Source organism: Aspergillus uvarum (assembly GCF_003184745.1).
Source record: "Aspergillus uvarum CBS 121591 unplaced genomic scaffold BO82scaffold_6, whole genome shotgun sequence".
Lineage (NCBI taxonomy): Eukaryota > Fungi > Ascomycota > Eurotiomycetes > Eurotiales > Aspergillaceae > Aspergillus > Aspergillus uvarum.
In genome coordinates, this window is record NW_020291303.1 from 447,970 (window position 1) to 466,446 (window position 18,477).

The 18,477-nt window shown below is 53.3% G+C and overlaps 10 protein-coding genes across 10 annotated transcripts; 7 read left to right on the plus strand and 3 right to left on the minus strand.

The window, feature by feature from the left end:
- The first annotated feature begins 2,192 nt into the window (after positions 1–2,192).
- On the plus strand, positions 2,193–3,518 carry BO82DRAFT_164960 (cell wall mannoprotein 1 family protein). The gene has a single exon (XM_025630290.1). The coding sequence runs from the start codon at positions 2,437–2,439 to the stop codon at positions 3,313–3,315; it is 879 nt and encodes a 292-aa protein (XP_025495842.1). The 5' UTR covers positions 2,193–2,436; the 3' UTR covers positions 3,316–3,518.
- A 1,189-nt stretch (positions 3,519–4,707) lies between these two features.
- Positions 4,708–6,037, minus strand: BO82DRAFT_350971 (uncharacterized protein). The gene has a single exon (XM_025634293.1). It carries the CDS (start codon positions 6,030–6,032, stop codon positions 4,737–4,739), a length of 1,296 nt encoding a protein of 431 aa, XP_025495843.1. The 5' UTR covers positions 6,033–6,037; the 3' UTR covers positions 4,708–4,736.
- Positions 6,038–6,314: 277 nt separating this feature from the next.
- Positions 6,315–7,655, plus strand: BO82DRAFT_327355 (Zn(II)2Cys6 transcription factor domain-containing protein; the record flags this gene model as incomplete). Its single annotated transcript, XM_025632958.1, has 2 exons — positions 6,315–7,040; positions 7,098–7,655. 2 exons carry the CDS (start codon positions 6,315–6,317, stop codon positions 7,653–7,655), a joined length of 1,284 nt encoding a protein of 427 aa, XP_025495844.1.
- Positions 7,625–8,855, plus strand: BO82DRAFT_165093 (class I SAM-dependent methyltransferase). Its single transcript, XM_025630291.1, has one exon. The coding sequence runs from the start codon at positions 7,851–7,853 to the stop codon at positions 8,670–8,672; it is 822 nt and encodes a 273-aa protein (XP_025495845.1). The 5' UTR covers positions 7,625–7,850; the 3' UTR covers positions 8,673–8,855.
- On the plus strand, positions 8,831–9,274 carry BO82DRAFT_350974 (uncharacterized protein). The gene is made up of 2 exons (XM_025634294.1): positions 8,831–9,060; positions 9,122–9,274. Exons 1-2 carry the CDS (start codon positions 8,854–8,856, stop codon positions 9,191–9,193), a joined length of 279 nt encoding a protein of 92 aa, XP_025495846.1. The 5' UTR covers positions 8,831–8,853; the 3' UTR covers positions 9,194–9,274.
- A 332-nt stretch (positions 9,275–9,606) lies between these two features.
- Positions 9,607–11,033, plus strand: BO82DRAFT_429147 (retinol dehydrogenase 12). The gene is made up of 2 exons (XM_025640507.1): positions 9,607–9,802; positions 9,875–11,033. The coding sequence occupies exons 1-2, from the start codon at positions 9,670–9,672 to the stop codon at positions 10,768–10,770; spliced, it is 1,029 nt and encodes a 342-aa protein (XP_025495847.1). The 5' UTR covers positions 9,607–9,669; the 3' UTR covers positions 10,771–11,033.
- Positions 11,034–11,711: 678 nt separating this feature from the next.
- BO82DRAFT_380740 (class I SAM-dependent methyltransferase) lies at positions 11,712–12,784 on the minus strand (the record flags this gene model as incomplete). Its single annotated transcript, XM_025637784.1, has 5 exons — positions 11,712–11,991; positions 12,045–12,168; positions 12,237–12,487; positions 12,542–12,649; positions 12,732–12,784. The coding sequence occupies 5 exons, from the start codon at positions 12,782–12,784 to the stop codon at positions 11,712–11,714; spliced, it is 816 nt and encodes a 271-aa protein (XP_025495848.1).
- Positions 12,785–14,409: 1,625 nt separating this feature from the next.
- BO82DRAFT_371554 (putative salicylate synthetase) lies at positions 14,410–16,031 on the plus strand (the record flags this gene model as incomplete). Its single annotated transcript, XM_025637277.1, has 3 exons — positions 14,410–14,801; positions 14,910–15,714; positions 16,029–16,031. The coding sequence occupies 3 exons, from the start codon at positions 14,410–14,412 to the stop codon at positions 16,029–16,031; spliced, it is 1,200 nt and encodes a 399-aa protein (XP_025495849.1).
- BO82DRAFT_350976 (methyltransferase family protein) lies at positions 15,983–17,383 on the plus strand. The gene is made up of 2 exons (XM_025634295.1): positions 15,983–17,063; positions 17,273–17,383. Exon 1 carries the CDS (start codon positions 16,187–16,189, stop codon positions 16,922–16,924), a length of 738 nt encoding a protein of 245 aa, XP_025495850.1. The 5' UTR covers positions 15,983–16,186; the 3' UTR covers positions 16,925–17,063; positions 17,273–17,383.
- BO82DRAFT_165111 (WW domain protein) lies at positions 17,130–18,439 on the minus strand. Its single transcript, XM_025630292.1, has 2 exons — positions 17,491–18,439; positions 17,130–17,417 (listed from the first exon to the last, which is right to left on the minus strand). The coding sequence occupies exons 1-2, from the start codon at positions 18,149–18,151 to the stop codon at positions 17,275–17,277; spliced, it is 804 nt and encodes a 267-aa protein (XP_025495851.1). The 5' UTR covers positions 18,152–18,439; the 3' UTR covers positions 17,130–17,274.
- Between the last annotated feature and the right edge of the window lie 38 nt (positions 18,440–18,477).

Sequence of the window (18,477 nt, forward strand, 5' to 3'; positions counted from 1 at the left end):
TGAACTCAAAATATGGAACCCGTGGGGTGCAGGGGAAGTGGCCCGGCCAGGCTCGTCGATCATGATAAACATAGATTCGAACAGACTATTTCAGAAGTCGAACGAGGTGAGAATTGGGTTGGTGATCCGGTGGCTCCTCGAAACTTACTTATTAGTCAAAACATCTTTTCTGGGGGTGCGATTTATATTCGGCGACAGAGATTTGGTGGTTTGGCATCTGCGTTCGTAGCATCCGCAGCAAAGCTTATCTCTGTTCCAACCCCGTTGAGATTCAGAGATCGGGATCACTAAGCTTGTTTCATCATATGGCTACATTGCCTCGATTTGGACAAGTATCTTGGAGCTTTTTAGGATAAATGATGAAAAGGAAATTTTACCTGACGCAGGAGACGTGGAGAGCGGGCACCAGAAATTGTATGTGGCATAGAAAGCTTGCAATAAAGACGGGGGCTCATAAGTCTCCATAGGTGCAAGAACAGAAGCCGGGCTCTCACGGAACTTCGGGAAGAAATATCATACCGTTAGGAAGGTAGAGTACGTAGTACTTGGGGCCGTTAGAAGAAGTGCTTAAGAATGCCCACTACGATTATGCAAATGTAGCTAGGCTGTACCTGGATGTACTGTACATATTGTTTGTAAAGATTACCAAAGCAGCAAGAATAGGAAGCAGGGGCCTGGAGTGCACATGACACCTCTGGGGTGCTGCCATAGCTCAGCAAGTGGTCGAGTCTCATTCCAAAGCTCCATAGTGCCAAATGGTAAGATAAATTGACTCATGTGGCCAGATGTCACGTCATGCTCGCCACCTGGTTTAAGGAATGCATTGGCTGTGCCGAAATAAGCAACATTTGGCCATCCCGTCAAGCATGTCCACTCATGTTATGATGCAGAAAAGGAGTCGTTTTTTTATTCAGGGATCCAACGCAAACATGTGCGTCCCAAGCATCAATTTGTGTAGCGTGTAAGTGTACATGAGGCAAGGTGAGACAACAACGTCTGCAGACGAACGCCTTGTACAGAAGGTTGTGAAAAATTCTGACTCTCTGCCCAGATTAGCGAGTGTGGTTCGGAGGTAGTGGACGAAGAGTAGACAGAGCAGTACATGGACGGAGAGTCTAAGCTACCGAGAATCCCTAGTCTTTCTTGGACCCGTGCGGGGTTTTTGATACCTGGAGCTAAAGTAAGTAGGCCCGCATTGCACCTCCATAGTCTGAGCCAAGTGAAGTGAGCAGAATACTACAGAAACAGACACTGCATTCAGATTCTCCTGCATTCTCCTGCCCAGTGGCAAAGTCGGGCCTTCACTGCTTCCGGCCCTGCAGATCTCCAGGTCGGTCTTCTTTTCCACTCTTTCGCCGCCCTTTTTCACTCAGGAGTAAGATGGACCTTTGGACGCAATAATCAGGCAAAAGCAAAGAGATGTTTGGGAGGGATGGATGGGAATCTGTCCAGTCTCCATCCGTGGCTCGGCCGTACTGCCGAATTGAGGGAAAGAAGCGGAAGATCCCTGGTTGAATCCACCCAACGGAAAGCCCCGAATTTGAGCCAGGGAAGGTGCGGGGTAACTTTAGTCCTGGACTCTATTCCTCATACGGAGCACCTCACTTTGCACTACCATCATTCCTGGCATTGATGGTGTCTTACTCTTGACTTCATCAACTAACTTACCCACTCTGAGACCCTGAGCGAAATTTCTGCGCCATGCACCACCGTATCACTCGCTCCGTCTTTAGGTCGGTCCTCTTAGCCAATGCAACACAAATACACAAATGAGAATCCGGGGGTGGATCCCCAGCTGGGTCAACACTGGTGGCCGCTAATTGTTGCTTCGTCCACCATTGAACTCAAATCAATTGCTGCTCACAACTTGAATGCTACCCACTTTGAAGTAGCTGGGGTCCTACTCCAGCCTCCGAGCAGTACGCGATTCTCTATCCCCAATCCTTGAGCTGTCTAACCTCCGAATACAGATCGCCGCTGCCGCCATCTTCCGCCAGCCAGACACCCTAGAAAGAGGCAATCAAGATTGTAGCCACTTCGCAGAACGGGACATGGGCCTGTCATCAAATCATTGGTCCAGAACGACCATCACACTGACGATCCTTCCTAGCTTTCCCAGGCACCACCCCCTCTTCGTCCTAAATTGGGGTCAACCATGGAGGAGAGCCTTGGTCCTTGCAATGACACGATCCATCGGAGCAGCAAAACCTTCCCCTGGTCGAAATTGGCCTCGGCCCCCGTGCCGTGGTGCACATGTGAGGATTTACATCGGATTTCTCTCTATATATAGAGGGTTACTCTTGCAGCTTCCATGACCACCAGCATCGATACATTCTTTAGATCGCTTGTCTCCTACAGCAATCGGACTTGAGCATTCGTTTAGCCTACACAGTCTAATATCTATTACTCTAATCCACCGTCGTTCTCATCGCCAAAATGAAGTTCACCAGTGTTCTCTTCACTCTCGGCCTGGCCACCAGTGTTTTCGCCAACCCTACTAAGGTTGTCCGTGAGCCCAGCCTCGTTGAGCGTGATGTCGCCGCAGTGACCAGCGTTCTTGCCGACATCGAGACCAAGGTCAAAGCGCTTGACTCTGCCATCAACAGCTACAGCGGTGGAGACCCCTCCAAGGTCGAGTCTGCCTCGAGCGACTTGGTCTCAACTATCAACTCGGGTACCAGCACTGTTACCGGCAGCGACGACCTTAGCTCCACTGATGCTCTTGAAATCCCTGGTCCTGTCCAGGACCTGACCAAGGACGTTCAGACTGCGGTCAACGACCTGATCTCGAAGAAGGACCAGTTCGTCTCGGCTGGTGCTGGTGCCACTGTCTACCAGCAGCTCCAGAAGCAGTACACTGCTGCCAAGAACCTGGCTGACGCCCTCACTTCCAAGGTTCCTGACTCCCTGTCTAGCCTTGCCAGCTCCCTGTCGGCTGGTATCACCGATGCCATCCAGAAGGGTGTCGATGAGTACAAGGATGTTGCCACTAGCTCTGGCACCGCTTCCAGTGCTACTTCCGCTGCCTCTTCCGCCAGTGACAAGACCGCCACCAGCGCTGCTTCTTCCGCCACTGAGAAGAGCGAGACCACCGCTGCCGCTGCGACCACGAGCGACTCTGCTACCACTGGTGCTCAAACCTCGTCTCCCGTGATCCCCACCTCCGCCAGCGCCTCTGCTACCCCCTCCAGCTCCAGCACCCCCTCTGCTTCCGCCAGCTCCACCCTCTTCACTGGCGCTGCCAACTCTGACCGCTTCAACTATGTCTTCGGCGGTGCTGCTGCCGCTGCTGCCGCCATTGCTGTTGCCTTGTAAGGGGCACCGTCGAAGATGGCCCGAGCCTGCAATGGATAAACGATTGTGAAGACCCAAGTGCAACGGTTATCGACAAGTGCGATCATGAAAAGATATGGGCTGGCCATGTATATCTATTCACCGTTGATTGATTTCAGCCCGGGATTGTGGCTTAATGTGTTTGGTTTTTGGTTTGGCTTAGTTTTTCCTGGATATCTAATTGGTTGACAAATGTAATATGGACTCAGTACAACTAAAGTACATTGATTTGTTTGAACAAGAAATTCCATGAACGTCTTGCCTTTCCTCGGCCCCTAGATCATTTTCTGAGCAGAGGAGCACATGCCCTTGTGGATCTTCTTCAGTGGTTGCTCAAATAGCGGATGATCAAATTTTGCTGCCCACCAGCCCAGCAAAAGCAACCTCCATGTCCGGAGTATCCACTGTGCCTCAAACACAGGATCAACCGTTGTATGGTTGCCTCTCGCCAGAAGCAGCAAGCTGCACTCCGATCAACCGCATAATGTCACCCATCAGTGCGGATCGCCATTCCAGCCCATCCCCTCGTGCATGCTCGGCTACCAGACGCGGGAAGTCTAAGCCGCACTGTAGCCCGACCGCTGCAGGAAGCTTTTTGCTTGCTTGCCCTCGCGCATCGTATTTTCGAGGGGAAAGTTAGCGGGTCCGTGCAAAGTAAACACCCATGGCATGAGGTACCAGAGGTAAATCACGAGTACATACAGTCCCCAAACAGATTCACCTGACTAAGGTAGCTCCTACGCCAGTATGTCTAACACAGCTATAAATTACAGATTAGGCGCCCTATGAAAAGCTTTACATTCATTCACACCACAACCTGCTAGGATGTACGGGAATGTAGGATACCGACATTGATGCAACCACATTGGGCAAACCCCGCGAGGGGAATCGCAAGTAGCAGCATGCTTGATTGAGGCCCGCTTGGATCTTGGTACTTTTGGAAGATAGCAAGGACACTCACCCCGCAGGGTTTTGGAAATAAACTCGCGAGGGGTGCTGGTTGTCGGTGCTGGGAGGTATATACCACTACCGAGTACCATTGAAGATTTGCTTCGAGGGTTGAGATGCTACCTACCTACATAATGGCAAGATGATCTCGTCTCCAAGAAGGATGGGTGGTCAGAGGAGGAGGAAGAAGAAGAAGAAGAAGAAAGGTAGGGAAGTGATGGGGCATTTAATATGGTGGCTGGCAGTGGCAGCTGGAGGGTAAGAACTAGTCGCTTTCTGGGAATAGTGTGAGGGGAAAGAGGGAGCGCAGGGAGCCATCCTTGGCATGCTCTGATCGGTTGTTGTTTGTGTGACAACTTGGAAGGTCATCGAGGGTTCCAGAAGGGCCATTCCACTGCTCCAGAGACATTCTGTTGTTCAAATATCTCAGCCGATAAATTAGGCCGTTACTGCTGCTACGCCAGCTTCGTCCCTGCGACAGCCCCAGCATACCGCGGACTCGTCGCGGAGAAGAACATGTTCCCCGCAACTGCCACCACCATCGCTCGCGCATAGACCAGCTGCGCCGCGGACAATAGTCCCGACTGTTCCAGACGGAGACACTCTGCGCTCATCCTATCTTCTACATCCCGAATCACTACTCTCAATACCCTCGCAGCTAGAGCGTCATCAAACTCATCCCCGCCCATGAGCCCACGCACTACCCTGACAGCATTAAGCACCACTTCCCCGGTCTCCGCTTCCGCCCGGACCTCCTTCGCATACGAATACAGATCGTTCGTGAGCAACAAATGCCTCGCGCACAACGCTTTCAACCGCTCTAACGCCCGAACATCCTCGATCGAAGTCCCGCACGCGAACCGGACGGTCTGTAGAATCAAGTCGGCCCCGAAATCCTCCAATCCATGCGAGAGATACTCCTCCAACGACCCGAACCTCTTCGGTCGTTCGCGCTGCGTAACTGATCCCCAGGATATAATCTCTTCGACCAGTCGCGCTCCCTCGTGGGGGTTCTCTGTTAGTACCTCCTTGGCTAGGATATCGTAGGCAAGGTAATCCGCTGTAGAGCCTTGATTGTGCGAGACTGCGCTGCGAGGGGGGATACTTAGAGCAGGGGTTGGCGTGTCGACTGCGTCGTCATGGAGGAAGAGGAGGACGTAGGTTTTAGCGAGGAGTTGGATCCTGGTGATGTTGCTTAGCGGGACGAGGTTGACGGTGTAGGATACCGCCGTGTCGATTAGTGTTCTTGTGCGGGCGGTATCGAGGGTCAGAGGGGTTGAGTGGGAGGTGCTGATGGTTTGCAGGTATGTAGTTGCTGCTGCTTCGGCTTGACGCCAGTGTTTGGACTGGAGAGCGATGGGGAGAGAGGTTGGCCATGGGACACGGTGGGAGGATGGGTGGATGGGGTTAGCATGCTGGCGCTCTTGAGTTCGTGCGAAGATCTCCGGTCGGATTATCGAGAAAGAAGTCGAGGTTGAGGACTGAGCTGGTGGTTTGGAGTTCGCAGGATCAAAGGCGTGCGAGATTGGACGGAGTGCTTGTGGTGATGGTGGTGGTGGTGGTGATGGTGTGGTGTCCAGGCTCTTCTCGGAGGACGTTTTTGTGTGCAGCTGTCTTCGAAACTGTGTGACGATGGCGCTTGCTTGGGTGCTTGTTGCGCGATGCTGTGATATTTGGGGTGTTGGGAAGAGAAGCAGTCTTGGGCTATCGGCATGTCGCGTCAAGCCTCGGAGAAGACGACGCGTCGCCATTGCGCGTTCTTGGGGGCCTTTTGGAGCCCAGAATAGTGTACCTGGTACCTGGTAAGCTTCCTCGGGATCTTCCAATAGCAATTGATAGCAATTGAAGGAAAGATAGCTTTGAAGGAACAATCACACTCCAAATCTGCTATCAAAAGTGATGGACTGTGGAACCGAAACAATGATGTCAGCTAGTAGCTCGAGTCGCGGAGTTCCTTTCCGGTTGTCTCCCACCCACTTCGGAACTCCGCGTCGCCGCTACAGCACTAACAACCATTGCCACGCAAAACCAACATGGCAGGCCCAAGGTCCTCCAAATCAAGCAGACGACGACATCCGCCTCCGCCTCCGCGGAAAAGGACCTGCAAAGGCTGTACCAAGTCCAAGATTCGTTGCGGTCTCGAAAGACCCACCTGTTCTCAATGCAAGTCTCGCGGGCGCAAGTGCGAATACTCCACGGATCCTGAAACTTCACACCTTACTACTCAGACCGAAGACTTAGAGAATCCGGATTTGACGAGTACAGCAGAGTTCCAATCCTCTGCACCGCTTGCTATGCCCATAGCTTTACCATCTTATCTTGTTTCTGACAGCAGCCCCGGAAGCGTTACGTCGATTCGAGAACGCAGGCATCGACCGGAGGGGTCAACGAGAGACCAGCAACTGCCTGTCGACTTCACCAAGATCGACCTAGTCCCTGCTTCTGCGGCGGAGAGTATCCGAGATCGCTGGCTTCGGCCATACATTCTCCCACCACCGGGGCGAGACGAGGTTCCGAAGGTGTATCATCCATTTACACTACAGTACATCTCTAGGATTCTGGCCACCTATCCTCGTTTCATGCTGAAGGACCGCAAAGTACCTCCTATCATTCATCCGTCACAAGTGTCTGGTGAAAATCTGCCACGGGCCTTGGCCAACTGCTACAGTCTCGTCCGCATGTGGGAGAATGCTGTTCCAGGGAGTGAAGGCATGGTCATCAACATGATCGAAATGGAGATGGAAAGGTTGTTCAACGAGGTATGCCTGCCGAGGTCTGTTCGTACGTAACGCAGATTAATCAGATCCGGATTCCAGCTTCCAAGTCAACACGACTATAGCCTTCTATCCACTTTTCAAGCTTACCTGATCTACTGCGTCATGTTATATTTCTCTCCGCGACCCGCTGCCCCAGCCGCTGTCACCGACAGAGTCATGATCACACTCATGGAACTGGCCTTCCGTACGGCTCGCAATGGCTTATTCTGTGTGGCCGAAGCATCCCATTCGCGACCTAACTGGGAGTCGTGGATAGTGGTAGCCTCGAAACGTCGTGCCATCTTTGCCATGTACCTCTTCAGCAGCGTATACAACGCCGACCAACTCTTGCCAAACTTCATAGCCGACGAAGTCGGGGGTGTTTTTGCTCCAGAGGGCAGATCGTTGTGGGAGGCGCCCGACCGGAAGACGTGGGAACGGGAGTATGACCGTCATTTGTTGACCTGGGAGGATGGGATGCTGGAAATCTCAGAGCTGTGGCGATCCGCGCGTACGGGAACAGTCGAGCAGAGAGAGAGGATCGAGAGGTGGCTGCAGGCTGTGGATGAGTTTGGGATGTTACTGTTCGGAGTCACCACACATATTCATGGGTGTTGATCTCGTGACGCACATCAACCGCTGACGGCCATACGGGGGCCCCGCCCCTGTCTCGGAACTCCGAGGATGATCCACCTTACTGATCAGCCACGACTGAGCACCTATATATTGCCATCGTAACCATTCTCACCCCAACCTACACACGTTTCTAAGGTCATTTGACTCAAGCTACAAAGCGCACACCTATCCTCAAGAATGACCTCCACCTACTCGACAAACCACACCCCCAGCGTGCTCCGCACTCACAACTGGCGCACCCTCGCCAACTCCGCGCCGTACCTCCTCCCCCACCTCGATCACCTCCAATCCACCACCACCAACCTCAAAATCCTGGACATCGGCTGCGGACCAGGCAGCATAACTATCGACCTAGCCCGCCGTCACCCAACCGCCCAGGTTACAGGCCTGGACTCCTTCACCGACCCACTCCCCACCGCGCGGCAGCTCGCCGCCGCCGAAGGTCTCACCAACGTCACCTTCGCCGTCGGCGACATCCACGCCCTGGACTTCCCCGACAACACCTTCGACCTCGTGCACGTCCACCAGGTCCTCCAGCACATCGCCGACCCCGTCCAGGCCCTGCGGGAGATGCGCCGCGTGGCCAAGCCCAACGGCGGGATCGTCGCCGCCCGCGAATCCAGCATCCACACCTGGTACCCTGCGAACCGCGGGATCGAGCTCTGGGACCGTCTGACCCGGGCACTGGCGCAGCGCAGCGGCGGGAACCCGCACCCCGGGGCGAGGATCCACGTGTGGGCGGAGGAGGCGGGCTTCGCGCAGATGCAGATCCGGAAGAGCACCGGCAGTTGGTGTTTCAGTTCGGCGGAGGAGCGCGAGTATTGGGGCGGCTCCATGGCGGAGCGGGCGCACAGCTCGGGGTTCGCGGACCGGGCGGTGGAGAGTGGGCTGGCGACGAGGGAGGAGCTGGCGGTGGTGGTGGACGGGTGGCGGGAGTTTGTGGCGTGTGAGCAGGGGTGGTATGGGATGCTGCATGGGGAGATTGTTTGTTTCAAGTGATTTTGTTGTATGTTGCTGGCTATGCCTGTCCTTGGCTTCGATGAATGGGTACAAGGGAGTGCATGCCACTTGTTCTGCAATGAGGATTTCTCAATCCTTCGTTCAGTATATAGAATTCAGTGATATACACTAGATGCATATACACTGCAGTCACACATAAATTTAACCAAGATCTCAAGTAATGGCATACTATGTATCCATCATCATCATCATCATCATCATCATCATCATCATCATCATCATCATCATCATCATCATCATCATCATCCCCAATGTAGCCAGTAACTACGGCTATTCAACCCAAGCACAACCCAGCTTCAAACACCATGTATGCACCATGTATGCAAATCCGATACCATCACCGACATCACAGAGCCAGATCATCGATCTGTGATGACCGTATCATTAGCTCATTGGCTATGAATACACATACCATAGGTAATGCATACAACATCCGATGTGGTGTTGCCGAAAGACTTCCCCTTTCTAAGCGGTATAGAGATCGGAAATATGACCCGTGACAAGTAAGAGATAAAAATCCGGAACGAGACATCTCAAGTGTTATGCTAATGGTAAGACAGAAAGCATGGATTCGAGTTGCGGTCAAAAACATGCTCATACACGAAAGCCGCAATAAGGCCTTCCCGGCGGGAGTGAGTATGTGCCAAGAAATCCCTGATTGAGCAAGGATTGTCCCCCCCCCCCCCAAAAACACCGGCCCCTCTACTCACAAGTATACGGTGTTAGATCGATCACCGGGATCAAGTCCCAGATCAACTAATAAGCTTAAAGTAACACGTCCAGTAAGCCAATGAAACTCTGGACGAAGCGGATGACCACATTGCTGCATCACCGCCTCTGATTCGATGTGACATCACCATTTGGCTCCGTCATCGCCGCGATACCAATTCTCAATTCTACTTATTGTACACCACAGCGTAGACTTACCTGGGCTTGGACCAATGCTTTTTTCTTAGACTATCTTCAAGCTCACACAATGCAGACTATCAAGAACACAATTGCCGAAAACTTCGGTGGGCCGTCCCACGAGCTCGCCGAGCACAAGTTTAGCTTAGAGGAGGTTCCCGACCTCAGTGATAAGGTAGCGGTTGTGACGGGCGGCAGTGAAGGTACAGCAAGCTCGATGGGCTCCTTCAACTCGCACTTCGAGAACAGAATCATGTACTAACCAAGATGGCCAGGCATCGGCTTCGGCTGCACCCACACCCTCCTATCCAAGAATATCGCCAAGCTGTTCGTCACATCGCTCCGCAAGGAGGTCGCCGACGATGCGCTCGCGGCCATAGAAGAGGAGTTCGGCCCGGCGAAGCGCAAGCGCTTCATCTGGCTGCAGTGCGACCTGTCGGACTGGGAGCAGACGGCGCACGTGGCGGGGGAGATCGCCGCGCAGACGGACCGGATCGACATCCTGATCAACAACGCGGGGCGGGGGATCATGAGCCGGCAGCTGGCGCCCACCAACGGGATCGACCAGCACATGGCGACGAACCACATGGGCCACGTCGTGCTGACATCGCACCTGCTGCCGACGTTGAAGAAGACGGCCGACGCCGGCCACACGGTCCGCATCGTCAACCTCTCCTCGAACGTGCACAGCAGCGCGCCCGCCGACACCGAGTTCGCCTCCGTCGAGGAGCTGAACCGCGAATACGACCCTAACGCCCTGTACGGCCGCAGCAAGCTGGCCAACCTCCTGCACGCCAAGTGGCTGAACCAGCACCTCAGATCCACGCACCCCAACATCATCGTCAACGCGACGCACCCGGGCGTGGTGGACACGGCGCAGACGAATGTCCATATTCACGAAGCGTTCCCGCTGCTGGGCTACGGCATGTCGCTCGGGCTGAAGCCCTTCCGCAAGACGCAGTTCCAGGGCGCCGTCTCGACCATGTACGCGGCCACCGTCGCGACGGAGGGCGGGCAGTTCATCTGTCCGCCGTGCATTGTGGAAAAGGGCAGCGACAAGGCGAATGACATGCAGCTGGCTGATCGATTGATGAAGTTGACGGCGGAGGTTGTCGAGAAGAAAACTCGATCGGAGAGTAGTGCGAAGGGATGTCCTTTCAAGGAGGATTAATTGTATGATGGTTGTAACGCTATATCGCAATTGGAATGACATTTTGGCGTATGAGGTCGATTGTCCACTTACCTATTTGTACAACGCGATAGGATAAGAATCCAGCTGCAGAAGGGGAAGTCATAGATCCCTTATTGAGGTGTATGCCGTTTACTGCATCTTGTTGGTGGGTGGTCGAACTAAGTCGAACTAGGGCCATGGCAGACGCGAGATTGCTGTTCTCAGTTGACTAGGACATGAAAGATAAACAGAAATGGATTGTTAAGGTACGATGTGGTATTATTGAGTTGGGAGGTAGTGTCGTGTGCTGTAGTAGTTGGGAAGTTTGCGATTAGCAGCCGGAGATAGCGTAGGCCGCCAGTCCACTGCAGCAACTCAAAACAACAATCACGAGTTCGAGCCTGAAGCTAGAACATAATGATAAGATTACCTATTGTGCCATATGAACTCACTCATTTCGGCCGGTCAACTAGCGCATACGAAACTCACAATGATAACAATAGACATATGCGAGGTCATCGCAGCACTTGCAGCTCAGTCTGCAACGCGCAGGAACACATCTCAACAATGCATTCGTCAGAGATAAGGCCTTGCATGTCTGGATCGGCACGAGGCCCCCGTCAATCTCGTCTGGTGAAGAAGCTGAGGAATGCAAGGTACTGATTTCCGTCCCCCCTGAAGAAATTGACTACGATTGGCATTCGAAAGAAAAATGCCGCATGCCATAGGACATCACAAGCAGGAAAGATTGGCACACCTACCAATATCTGTGCATGATTGTATGGATAAGCTTTGACCGTCTAGAAACTTTGAATTTGAGTTACGCAGTATCATCCACAGAAAGCTAAGCGACTGGCCTACATGAAACCAAAAAGGAAATCGACATACAAGGTGGCACATGGTGTCCTCGCCCCCCCCCCCCCCCTCATAAAGCCTGATTATTACTCCCTAGACCGAGCCAGCACCGTGACTGGAGACCAGTTGTAAATGATCTTCTCCTTTTGCTGCGTCGCAAGGCACTGAAGAGCAACCTCTTGCTCGGAAACTGACAACAGGATGTCCCCGGACAGTCCTCTTTTAATGCCCTGCGTCAACTCGCGCAGGGCTAGAATGTAGGTCCGGGTGCACAGGTCCATCAGAGGAGGGGCGAACCGGCCGTGGTCGGACTCGACGATCTCCAAATCCTCTTTACACATGCGATCGGGGAGCTCGGAGACCCAGCTAGAAGAACAAGTCAACACTGGTAGGCTTGTGGTTCTGGTAGGAGAACGCACATGTAGTTGAGGTTGACCCGCCGAAATAAGTCGCTCATCCGCGCAGCGGTCTCCTGCGCCACGTGACCCTCTGTGATCTGGTTGTGCAGGTCCGCGTCTTCCCACTGAATGTAGCCCCCTGGTTCTGTGTGTGGCGCGAATTAGCATGACATTTCGATGATTTGGGGTCAGCAGTGGGCCATTTCAGCTTACTTAGGAGTTGCTTGGCCCGGCGGATCAAGGTAGCTGTCTCGCCTTCGCGTACATTGCTCGCCCACATCCGCAGATGCACCACATCATATTGTCCCTCCCAGGAAGGTGATAGATCAGACATCAGGTCCATCACGCTGAACGTCATGTTCTTCGCCCACAGCCCAGAGGGCGGGTACTGTTGGTCACTACTGTCGAGGCCATGCAGTTGCACGGTGGGCGGCAGCTGTCTCGACAGGTCAAGGAGCCAGATTCTGTGCATATTGTGAGTAGAGGATTCAGATTGAGCAATTCGTCATGTCACAAACCCTGTGCCGCAGCCAAGGTCGGCAATCTTCATGTCATTGCGGACTGGAATCTCAGGATGTAGCTCGTATCCCTTGTGAAATTTCCACAGAAGATGCTGAGCATCCAATCTGTAGTATATTCAGCACCCGTCAAGTCTGTGTAACCTTCATCGCAAGAGTATAATAAGTAGAGAGACATCTAAGTGGTTACCTAACGGAGTCCGTGATGCTCCTTCCGAGGATATAATCGTTCGCCGGAATCATGGCGCTCCCCATTGCCGCTTAGGTTGATCTGGTGAATTAATCTAGATAGTTTGAAAGATCGAACGTATTGAGGTTGATACGTGATGGTCCAGATCCTCAGGCCAGGTTCGTTGAGACTTTTATAGTTCTTTCTCGGTGATTCAGGTTTGGGGATTATCTACATCGGAATATAGTCTGCGAACTGTGTTACTGCAAATCGACTGACACGGAATCGAATGAGATCATGAACTAGCCGGTCTGTAATTTCCGTTACCCGTGACACTACCGAGACATAGAAGTCGAAAGCCATATTGAGCGTATTCTTCTGGCGAATCCAATGATGGTTTGACATGGAATGATGCTACTATTCGCATCCGCTCGGAAAGCAGGAATGAGATCTTCAGGATCAGATCTTTCTGTTTAGAACGAATAGAACAGATGCGAAAAATCCGAGCAAGCAATAGTAGATCTGCAGATGAGATCCCCGTATTTGATGACGTCTTCGGCTTGCGATGGAGTCACTCCTTCCTCTGCTGACAGGGAGTGTCGCTGCTCGCACATTCCGACGCCGGGATCCTGGCATGTTCGCACAAAGTCAATGTTGATAGTGCAGCCGTTCTAGCAGTAATAGTTTGAGCAGAAGCCACTTTCTGGCTCTGCCACTGCTGTCCATGTCTGATCGTGGTTGGATAACTGGTCTTGTGCGAAACCACCTTAGTCCGGAAGGCAACGGAACAGGCAAATGAGAAGTCGCCCGTTACTTGTTGCTAGTACATCGCCCTCGAGAACGGCGATGGTCAAACACTCGCTGCAATTGCTTGATTGCTGGGGTGTGTACTTCTGTACACGGCTGACCTCTCACGAACGCAAGACTGTACGTAACAATCCCCGAGATGAGCTCACATTGTGGTTTCCCAGAGCCAAACCTGTTTATCGGAGCTCGGGATTATTCTGCTTAATGTCTCAGTACGTTGCTCTTGCATTACCTCAAGTACGTGAGAGATTGATGCGACTCGATAATCCAAATACTGCGATCTTCAAAAGTCCCATGGCCATGGCTCTGCGTTACACAGAGATTGGCTTGGTCACAGTCGAGGTTACACATCATCTCGCATGCTCGCCTGAATCTGCAGGCGGAGATGATGTCTGATCGGCGAGTCCGATGCTGCTGCAGAACAAGTATGGCTAGCTTGATATGATGCAATAAAAATAATATAAATATGAGACGCAGCGAATCATGCTAATGATCGGCCGTACTTTGCTTTTTCTCATATCAGTTATATCGACCAATCATCGCAACAAGCACATCCAATGCAATGTGATATCAGACCGAATTAGCCACTCTGCCATGTGAGTACGCCGATCTGTGCATTCTTCAGCTGAGCCTAGACCAGCGGGTCAATTACCTGCAGCTTTCCAATGAACCACAGGACTCATTCATTGAACAGGGCCTATTGAATAGAGTGAGTGTGAGGACGAAGTGCTCATGAAATCTATAAATTTCTTCCAGCGGTGAGTACCAAAGGACCTATGATGCTGCAAACGTCCCCCGCACAATACTGACCTAAATTGAGAGCTTTGCTACCGATTTCCAAACCACTTGTCTGTATCCTTCTGAATAGTGTCTTTGGTGCATACCAGAAAACATGAGCTTCAGCCGCACTGCCATAACTCTTACTCCGGGAAAGCCCGACGCTCTCGAAAGAGTGGTTGAAATATTGCGAGCCCACAAGAGTGATGACTATTATGCATATGAGCGAGAGGGCAAATGGCACCTGGGCATCGGCAGTCACTCGTCACTCGTAGTTGACGCTAAGGGGGAGACGGCGACAGTCTCCGCCGGTCCTCACAGAGAATCGCACCCAATCACCAGCCCGTTGGCGGATGTCGCAAGAGACCTTGTGTCGAAGCACGCCAATGACGCCCGCAAGGTATTCGGATATGTCGGGTTCAACTACGCGGCACATGCGCGCGGCATTCCATTTACGGCCGGTCGATGGCCGCTTGTGAGCTTGATGGTTCCACGCATCGAGATATCGTTCTCGCCGGACAAGGTTATTCTGACGGGGAATGACAACGAGGAAGTAAAAGGATTGGCTGAGCTGATAAACCGTGCCACCCGCATTGATCCTATACCGAATCAAAGTATCAACACGCAAGACTCTGCGGGCGAGTACCTGGCTCGCGTCCAAACCGCGCTGGCGGAGATCGTTGAAGGGAAGTATACGAAGGTCATCCCTTCACGAGCCGTGGAAATCGCCGGGCGAGTGGACATGCCGGCTACCCTGTTGTGTGGTCGACGCTGCAATGCACCCGCACGGAGCTTTTCCCTGAGCCACGGGGGCTACCAAGCAACCGGTTTCAGTCCCGAGCTCGTGATGTCAGTGAAAAAGGGAAAAGTGACCACTGAGCCGCTGGCTGGAACGCGATCGCGCAAGGGCAAAGACACTGAGGTTGAGCGCTTGAGGCAGGAATTGCTTAACGATTCCAAGGAGATTGTGGAGCATGTAATCTCCGTCCGAGAAGCGATCGACGAGCTGAAGCGACTCTGTCCAGAGGATACAGTCAGTGTTGAGGACCTGATGTCAGTCCGGCCTCGAGGCAGTGTCCAGCATCTCGGGTCTACTGTGACTGGCTTCTTGAAGCCGGAAAAAGACCCCTGGGACGCCCTCGACGTCCTCTTTCCTTCTATCACTGCATCTGGAATACCGAAACAGGCGGCGTTGGAGGGCATTCAGCGCCTCGAACATCGTCCTAGGGAGTTGTACTCGGGTGCCGTTCTGATGATCGAAGGCAACAAGACCCTGGAGGCAGCTCTTGTTCTCCGAACTGTCTTCCAGGATCAGAGTTGTCAGTGGGTGCAGGCTGGTGCTGGTGTCATCGCGCAATCGACCCCTGCGCGTGAACTCACTGAGACTCAAGAAAAGCTGGCGAGCATAGCTCCGTTTGTGGTTAGCGAGATTGAGAAATAAGAGGAGAGTGGTAGATGGAAGATCATAGCATGTGACCTGAGGCCGACCGCTCGACTGCATACAAACAGAACTGTACATTCCAGAGCGCCGGAAATGATGAAATCTGCTGCATGGTGGGAATCTTACATACGTCAATCTACACATATACAGTCTGCTGTCCTCTGCTACCAGACTGAACATCCGCGTGATCAAGCCACTTACTTGAATAATGCATCCCAAGGCAATGACATAATTAAGCCACTCCGACCGAGTCATGTACAGGATATACGTACATGTCTAGACTAAGGCATCAGTAAGGAATTAGCCTATATAAAGTACAGTAATCGGTATGCTCTTTCACGGGGTCCTCAAAGGCAAGCACCAGGCCAGTCCACGACGGCACGAAACCCTTCTTTGGCAATCTACAGCGAGAAAACCAACACCTCACATTTTCACCTCCATCATCATTAGAATGCCAACGCTTCCCGCCCTTGCCCTCACCCTCGCCTACACGGTATCCAGCTACCTAGCCCTCCGATGCCTCCAATCACCTGCACCCGAACCCGAACCTTCCGAGAACGACACATCCAAAGACCGCGTCGCCACCGTCATCGACCCCCTCTTCCTCCTCATGAAGCCCGTCATCCCACTGAGCTTCCTCTACCTAGCGCTGCTAACCCTCCTGCACGACGACCCGCCAACCTCGCCGTGGATGACCGCCGTCTGCCCATCCCCAACCAACCCACCTACCGAGTCCCTCACCTGGACGCCGTCCACAGCCACAAGTCTGCTCCTGTTCTACATCGGCGCATGGACACGACTGGCCGCCTACCGCGCCCTGGGCGGGGACTTCACCTTCCACCTCGCCAAGCCGACCGAGGGACTGGTGACCGACGGGGTGTACCGGTACGTCCAGCATCCCAGCTACACGGGCGGGTTGCTCATGGTCGTGGGGTATGTGCGGCTGGCGGTGGAGGAGTTTGTCCCGGCGATAGGGGCATGCTGGTCGGTGTCCGAGACGTCCAGTCTGGGTAATCTCGTGTTTCATGCCTGGGGCCGGGTCGTGCTGCTGCTGCTGGCGACGGGGGTCTTTCTGGGGATCACCTATTTCAGGTTCCAGGATGAGGAGAGGATGCTGAACCGGGACTTTGGGGTCGAGTGGGAGCGGTGGCATCGTCGGACGGCTCGCTTGATTCCGTTTGTGTGGTGAGGAAGGGTGGATCTGAAGGTTGGGCTGGGTCGAATGCGCTACTGTAGATGTGTGAGTAGTTCCTGTTCTTCTCAAGTCTTGATTTGGGGTTTGGTAGACAGCGTTTTCTTTCTTTTTCTTTGGATTGGACTTAAACATTCTATTGCAGGATTAGGTTAGGTCTGGTTCGATGTGGTTCCTTCGCACTATGCAAACCATACCAGCCTAAGTACCATAGGTCTTTGATAAGAAAAACAAAAGAAGAAGGTTGGTTGCATTAAATACAGATAAACTTCCCGAAAAACGTATCGCTCAATCTAAACTCAAAACCGCGGGGATCTAGGGGAAGAGAAAGGAGGTTCAGCCTACCACTACCAGTCATCGGGCTCGTAGGCAGGCTCCTCATCACGCTCGACGTCACGCTCGATGTATACTTCGCGCTCGTGGTAAATCTCACGCTGGGGGGAGCCTTCGCGCTCTTCACGCTCCTCGTCGCTCGAGCTCGAGTGCTCCTCTGTTCGGAATTAGTTAGCAAGGTATAACCACAACGCAAAACGATGGTCGACCTGAGAGGAAGTATGACTTACCCAGTTCGTGGTTGATGAGAGCACCGGCGGCAACACCGAGAGCCAGGCCGCCAGCAGCACCAAGCATCATCTTCTTGCGCTCGTTCTTCTTCTGCTCTTCGGGGTCGACGTATTCACCGCCCTGCTGAGGTGGGTAGTATCCACCCTGCTGGGGAGGGGGGTAGTATCCGCCCTCCGGCGGAGGGGGAGCGGGTGAAGAAGCACCGTAGTATCCGCCCGGAGGTCCGGCAGGAGCCAGATCACGGGAGCCGTCGGAGTCGCCTAGAGGAGGCTCCCACTGGGAGCGGCCGGTAGCGACTTCGACGAAGAAAGCACGGCGGGCGCTAGGCTCCCATTCCTGGGTCCAGCCCATGGGAAGAGGAGGGGGAGGAACCGGGGGAGGCCGGAAGGAGGAAGGGGGGCTGGCGTATGGAGGGCGAGAGTCGTAGGAGCGGTCGGCGCCTTCGTAGGGAGGACGCTCTGGAGGGGGACCACCCTGGTAGGGAGGTCTCTCGTAGGGGGAGCCTTGGTAGGGAGGTCTGTCGGAAGGCGGGCGATCATAGGGAGGTCTGTCATATGGGGGGCGCTCGTAGGGAGGTCTGTCAGCGGGAGGGGCGTCGTAGGGGGGACGCTCATAAGGAGGGCGCTCCTGGTAGTAAGGCTGTCCTCCGTAGTAAGACATTGTGGTTGATTCTGCACTCGTGGTGACGATTAGAGCAACAGAGAGGGAAGTGGGTGGGAGAGGAAGAAGATTCAGATGGGAAGAGAGAATGAAACAGAAGTCAAGAGGACAGAAAAGCACCAGAAGACCCTTAAATAGTCTCTTGTGATGGTCCCTGTCAGCTGGAGAGGGGAGGGGTGGGCGGATGGAGTCAGGTCACAGATGCAGCATCCACTCTGCCATCGCTATCAGGGATAATAACAGTCCTCAGGGACTCATGGCAGCCAACGAATGACCTAGGCAAGCGCTAAAAGTAGAGTGTATCCACCGCGTTATTTGTTGAGATG

Excerpts from the sequence above, each read along its gene's own strand:
- BO82DRAFT_164960 (XM_025630290.1), top strand. The coding sequence starts at position 2,437 with ATGAAGTTCACCAGTGTTCTCTTCACTCTCGGCCTGGCCACCAGTGTT.
- BO82DRAFT_350971 (XM_025634293.1), bottom strand. The coding sequence starts at position 6,032 with ATGGCGACGCGTCGTCTTCTCCGAGGCTTGACGCGACATGCCGATAGC.
- BO82DRAFT_165093 (XM_025630291.1), top strand. The coding sequence starts at position 7,851 with ATGACCTCCACCTACTCGACAAACCACACCCCCAGCGTGCTCCGCACT.
- BO82DRAFT_350974 (XM_025634294.1), top strand. The coding sequence starts at position 8,854 with ATGGCATACTATGTATCCATCATCATCATCATCATCATCATCATCATC. Across the intron at positions 9,061-9,121 it reads CACAGAGCCAGATCATCGAT|AACATCCGATGTGGTGTTGC; the intron begins CTGTGATGACCG and ends GGTAATGCATAC.
- BO82DRAFT_429147 (XM_025640507.1), top strand. The coding sequence starts at position 9,670 with ATGCAGACTATCAAGAACACAATTGCCGAAAACTTCGGTGGGCCGTCC. Across the intron at positions 9,803-9,874 it reads TGTGACGGGCGGCAGTGAAG|GCATCGGCTTCGGCTGCACC; the intron begins GTACAGCAAGCT and ends CAAGATGGCCAG.
- BO82DRAFT_350976 (XM_025634295.1), top strand. The coding sequence starts at position 16,187 with ATGCCAACGCTTCCCGCCCTTGCCCTCACCCTCGCCTACACGGTATCC.
- BO82DRAFT_165111 (XM_025630292.1), bottom strand. The coding sequence starts at position 18,151 with ATGTCTTACTACGGAGGACAGCCTTACTACCAGGAGCGCCCTCCTTAT. Across the intron at positions 17,418-17,490 it reads TCTCATCAACCACGAACTGG|AGGAGCACTCGAGCTCGAGC; the intron begins GTAAGTCATACT and ends AATTCCGAACAG.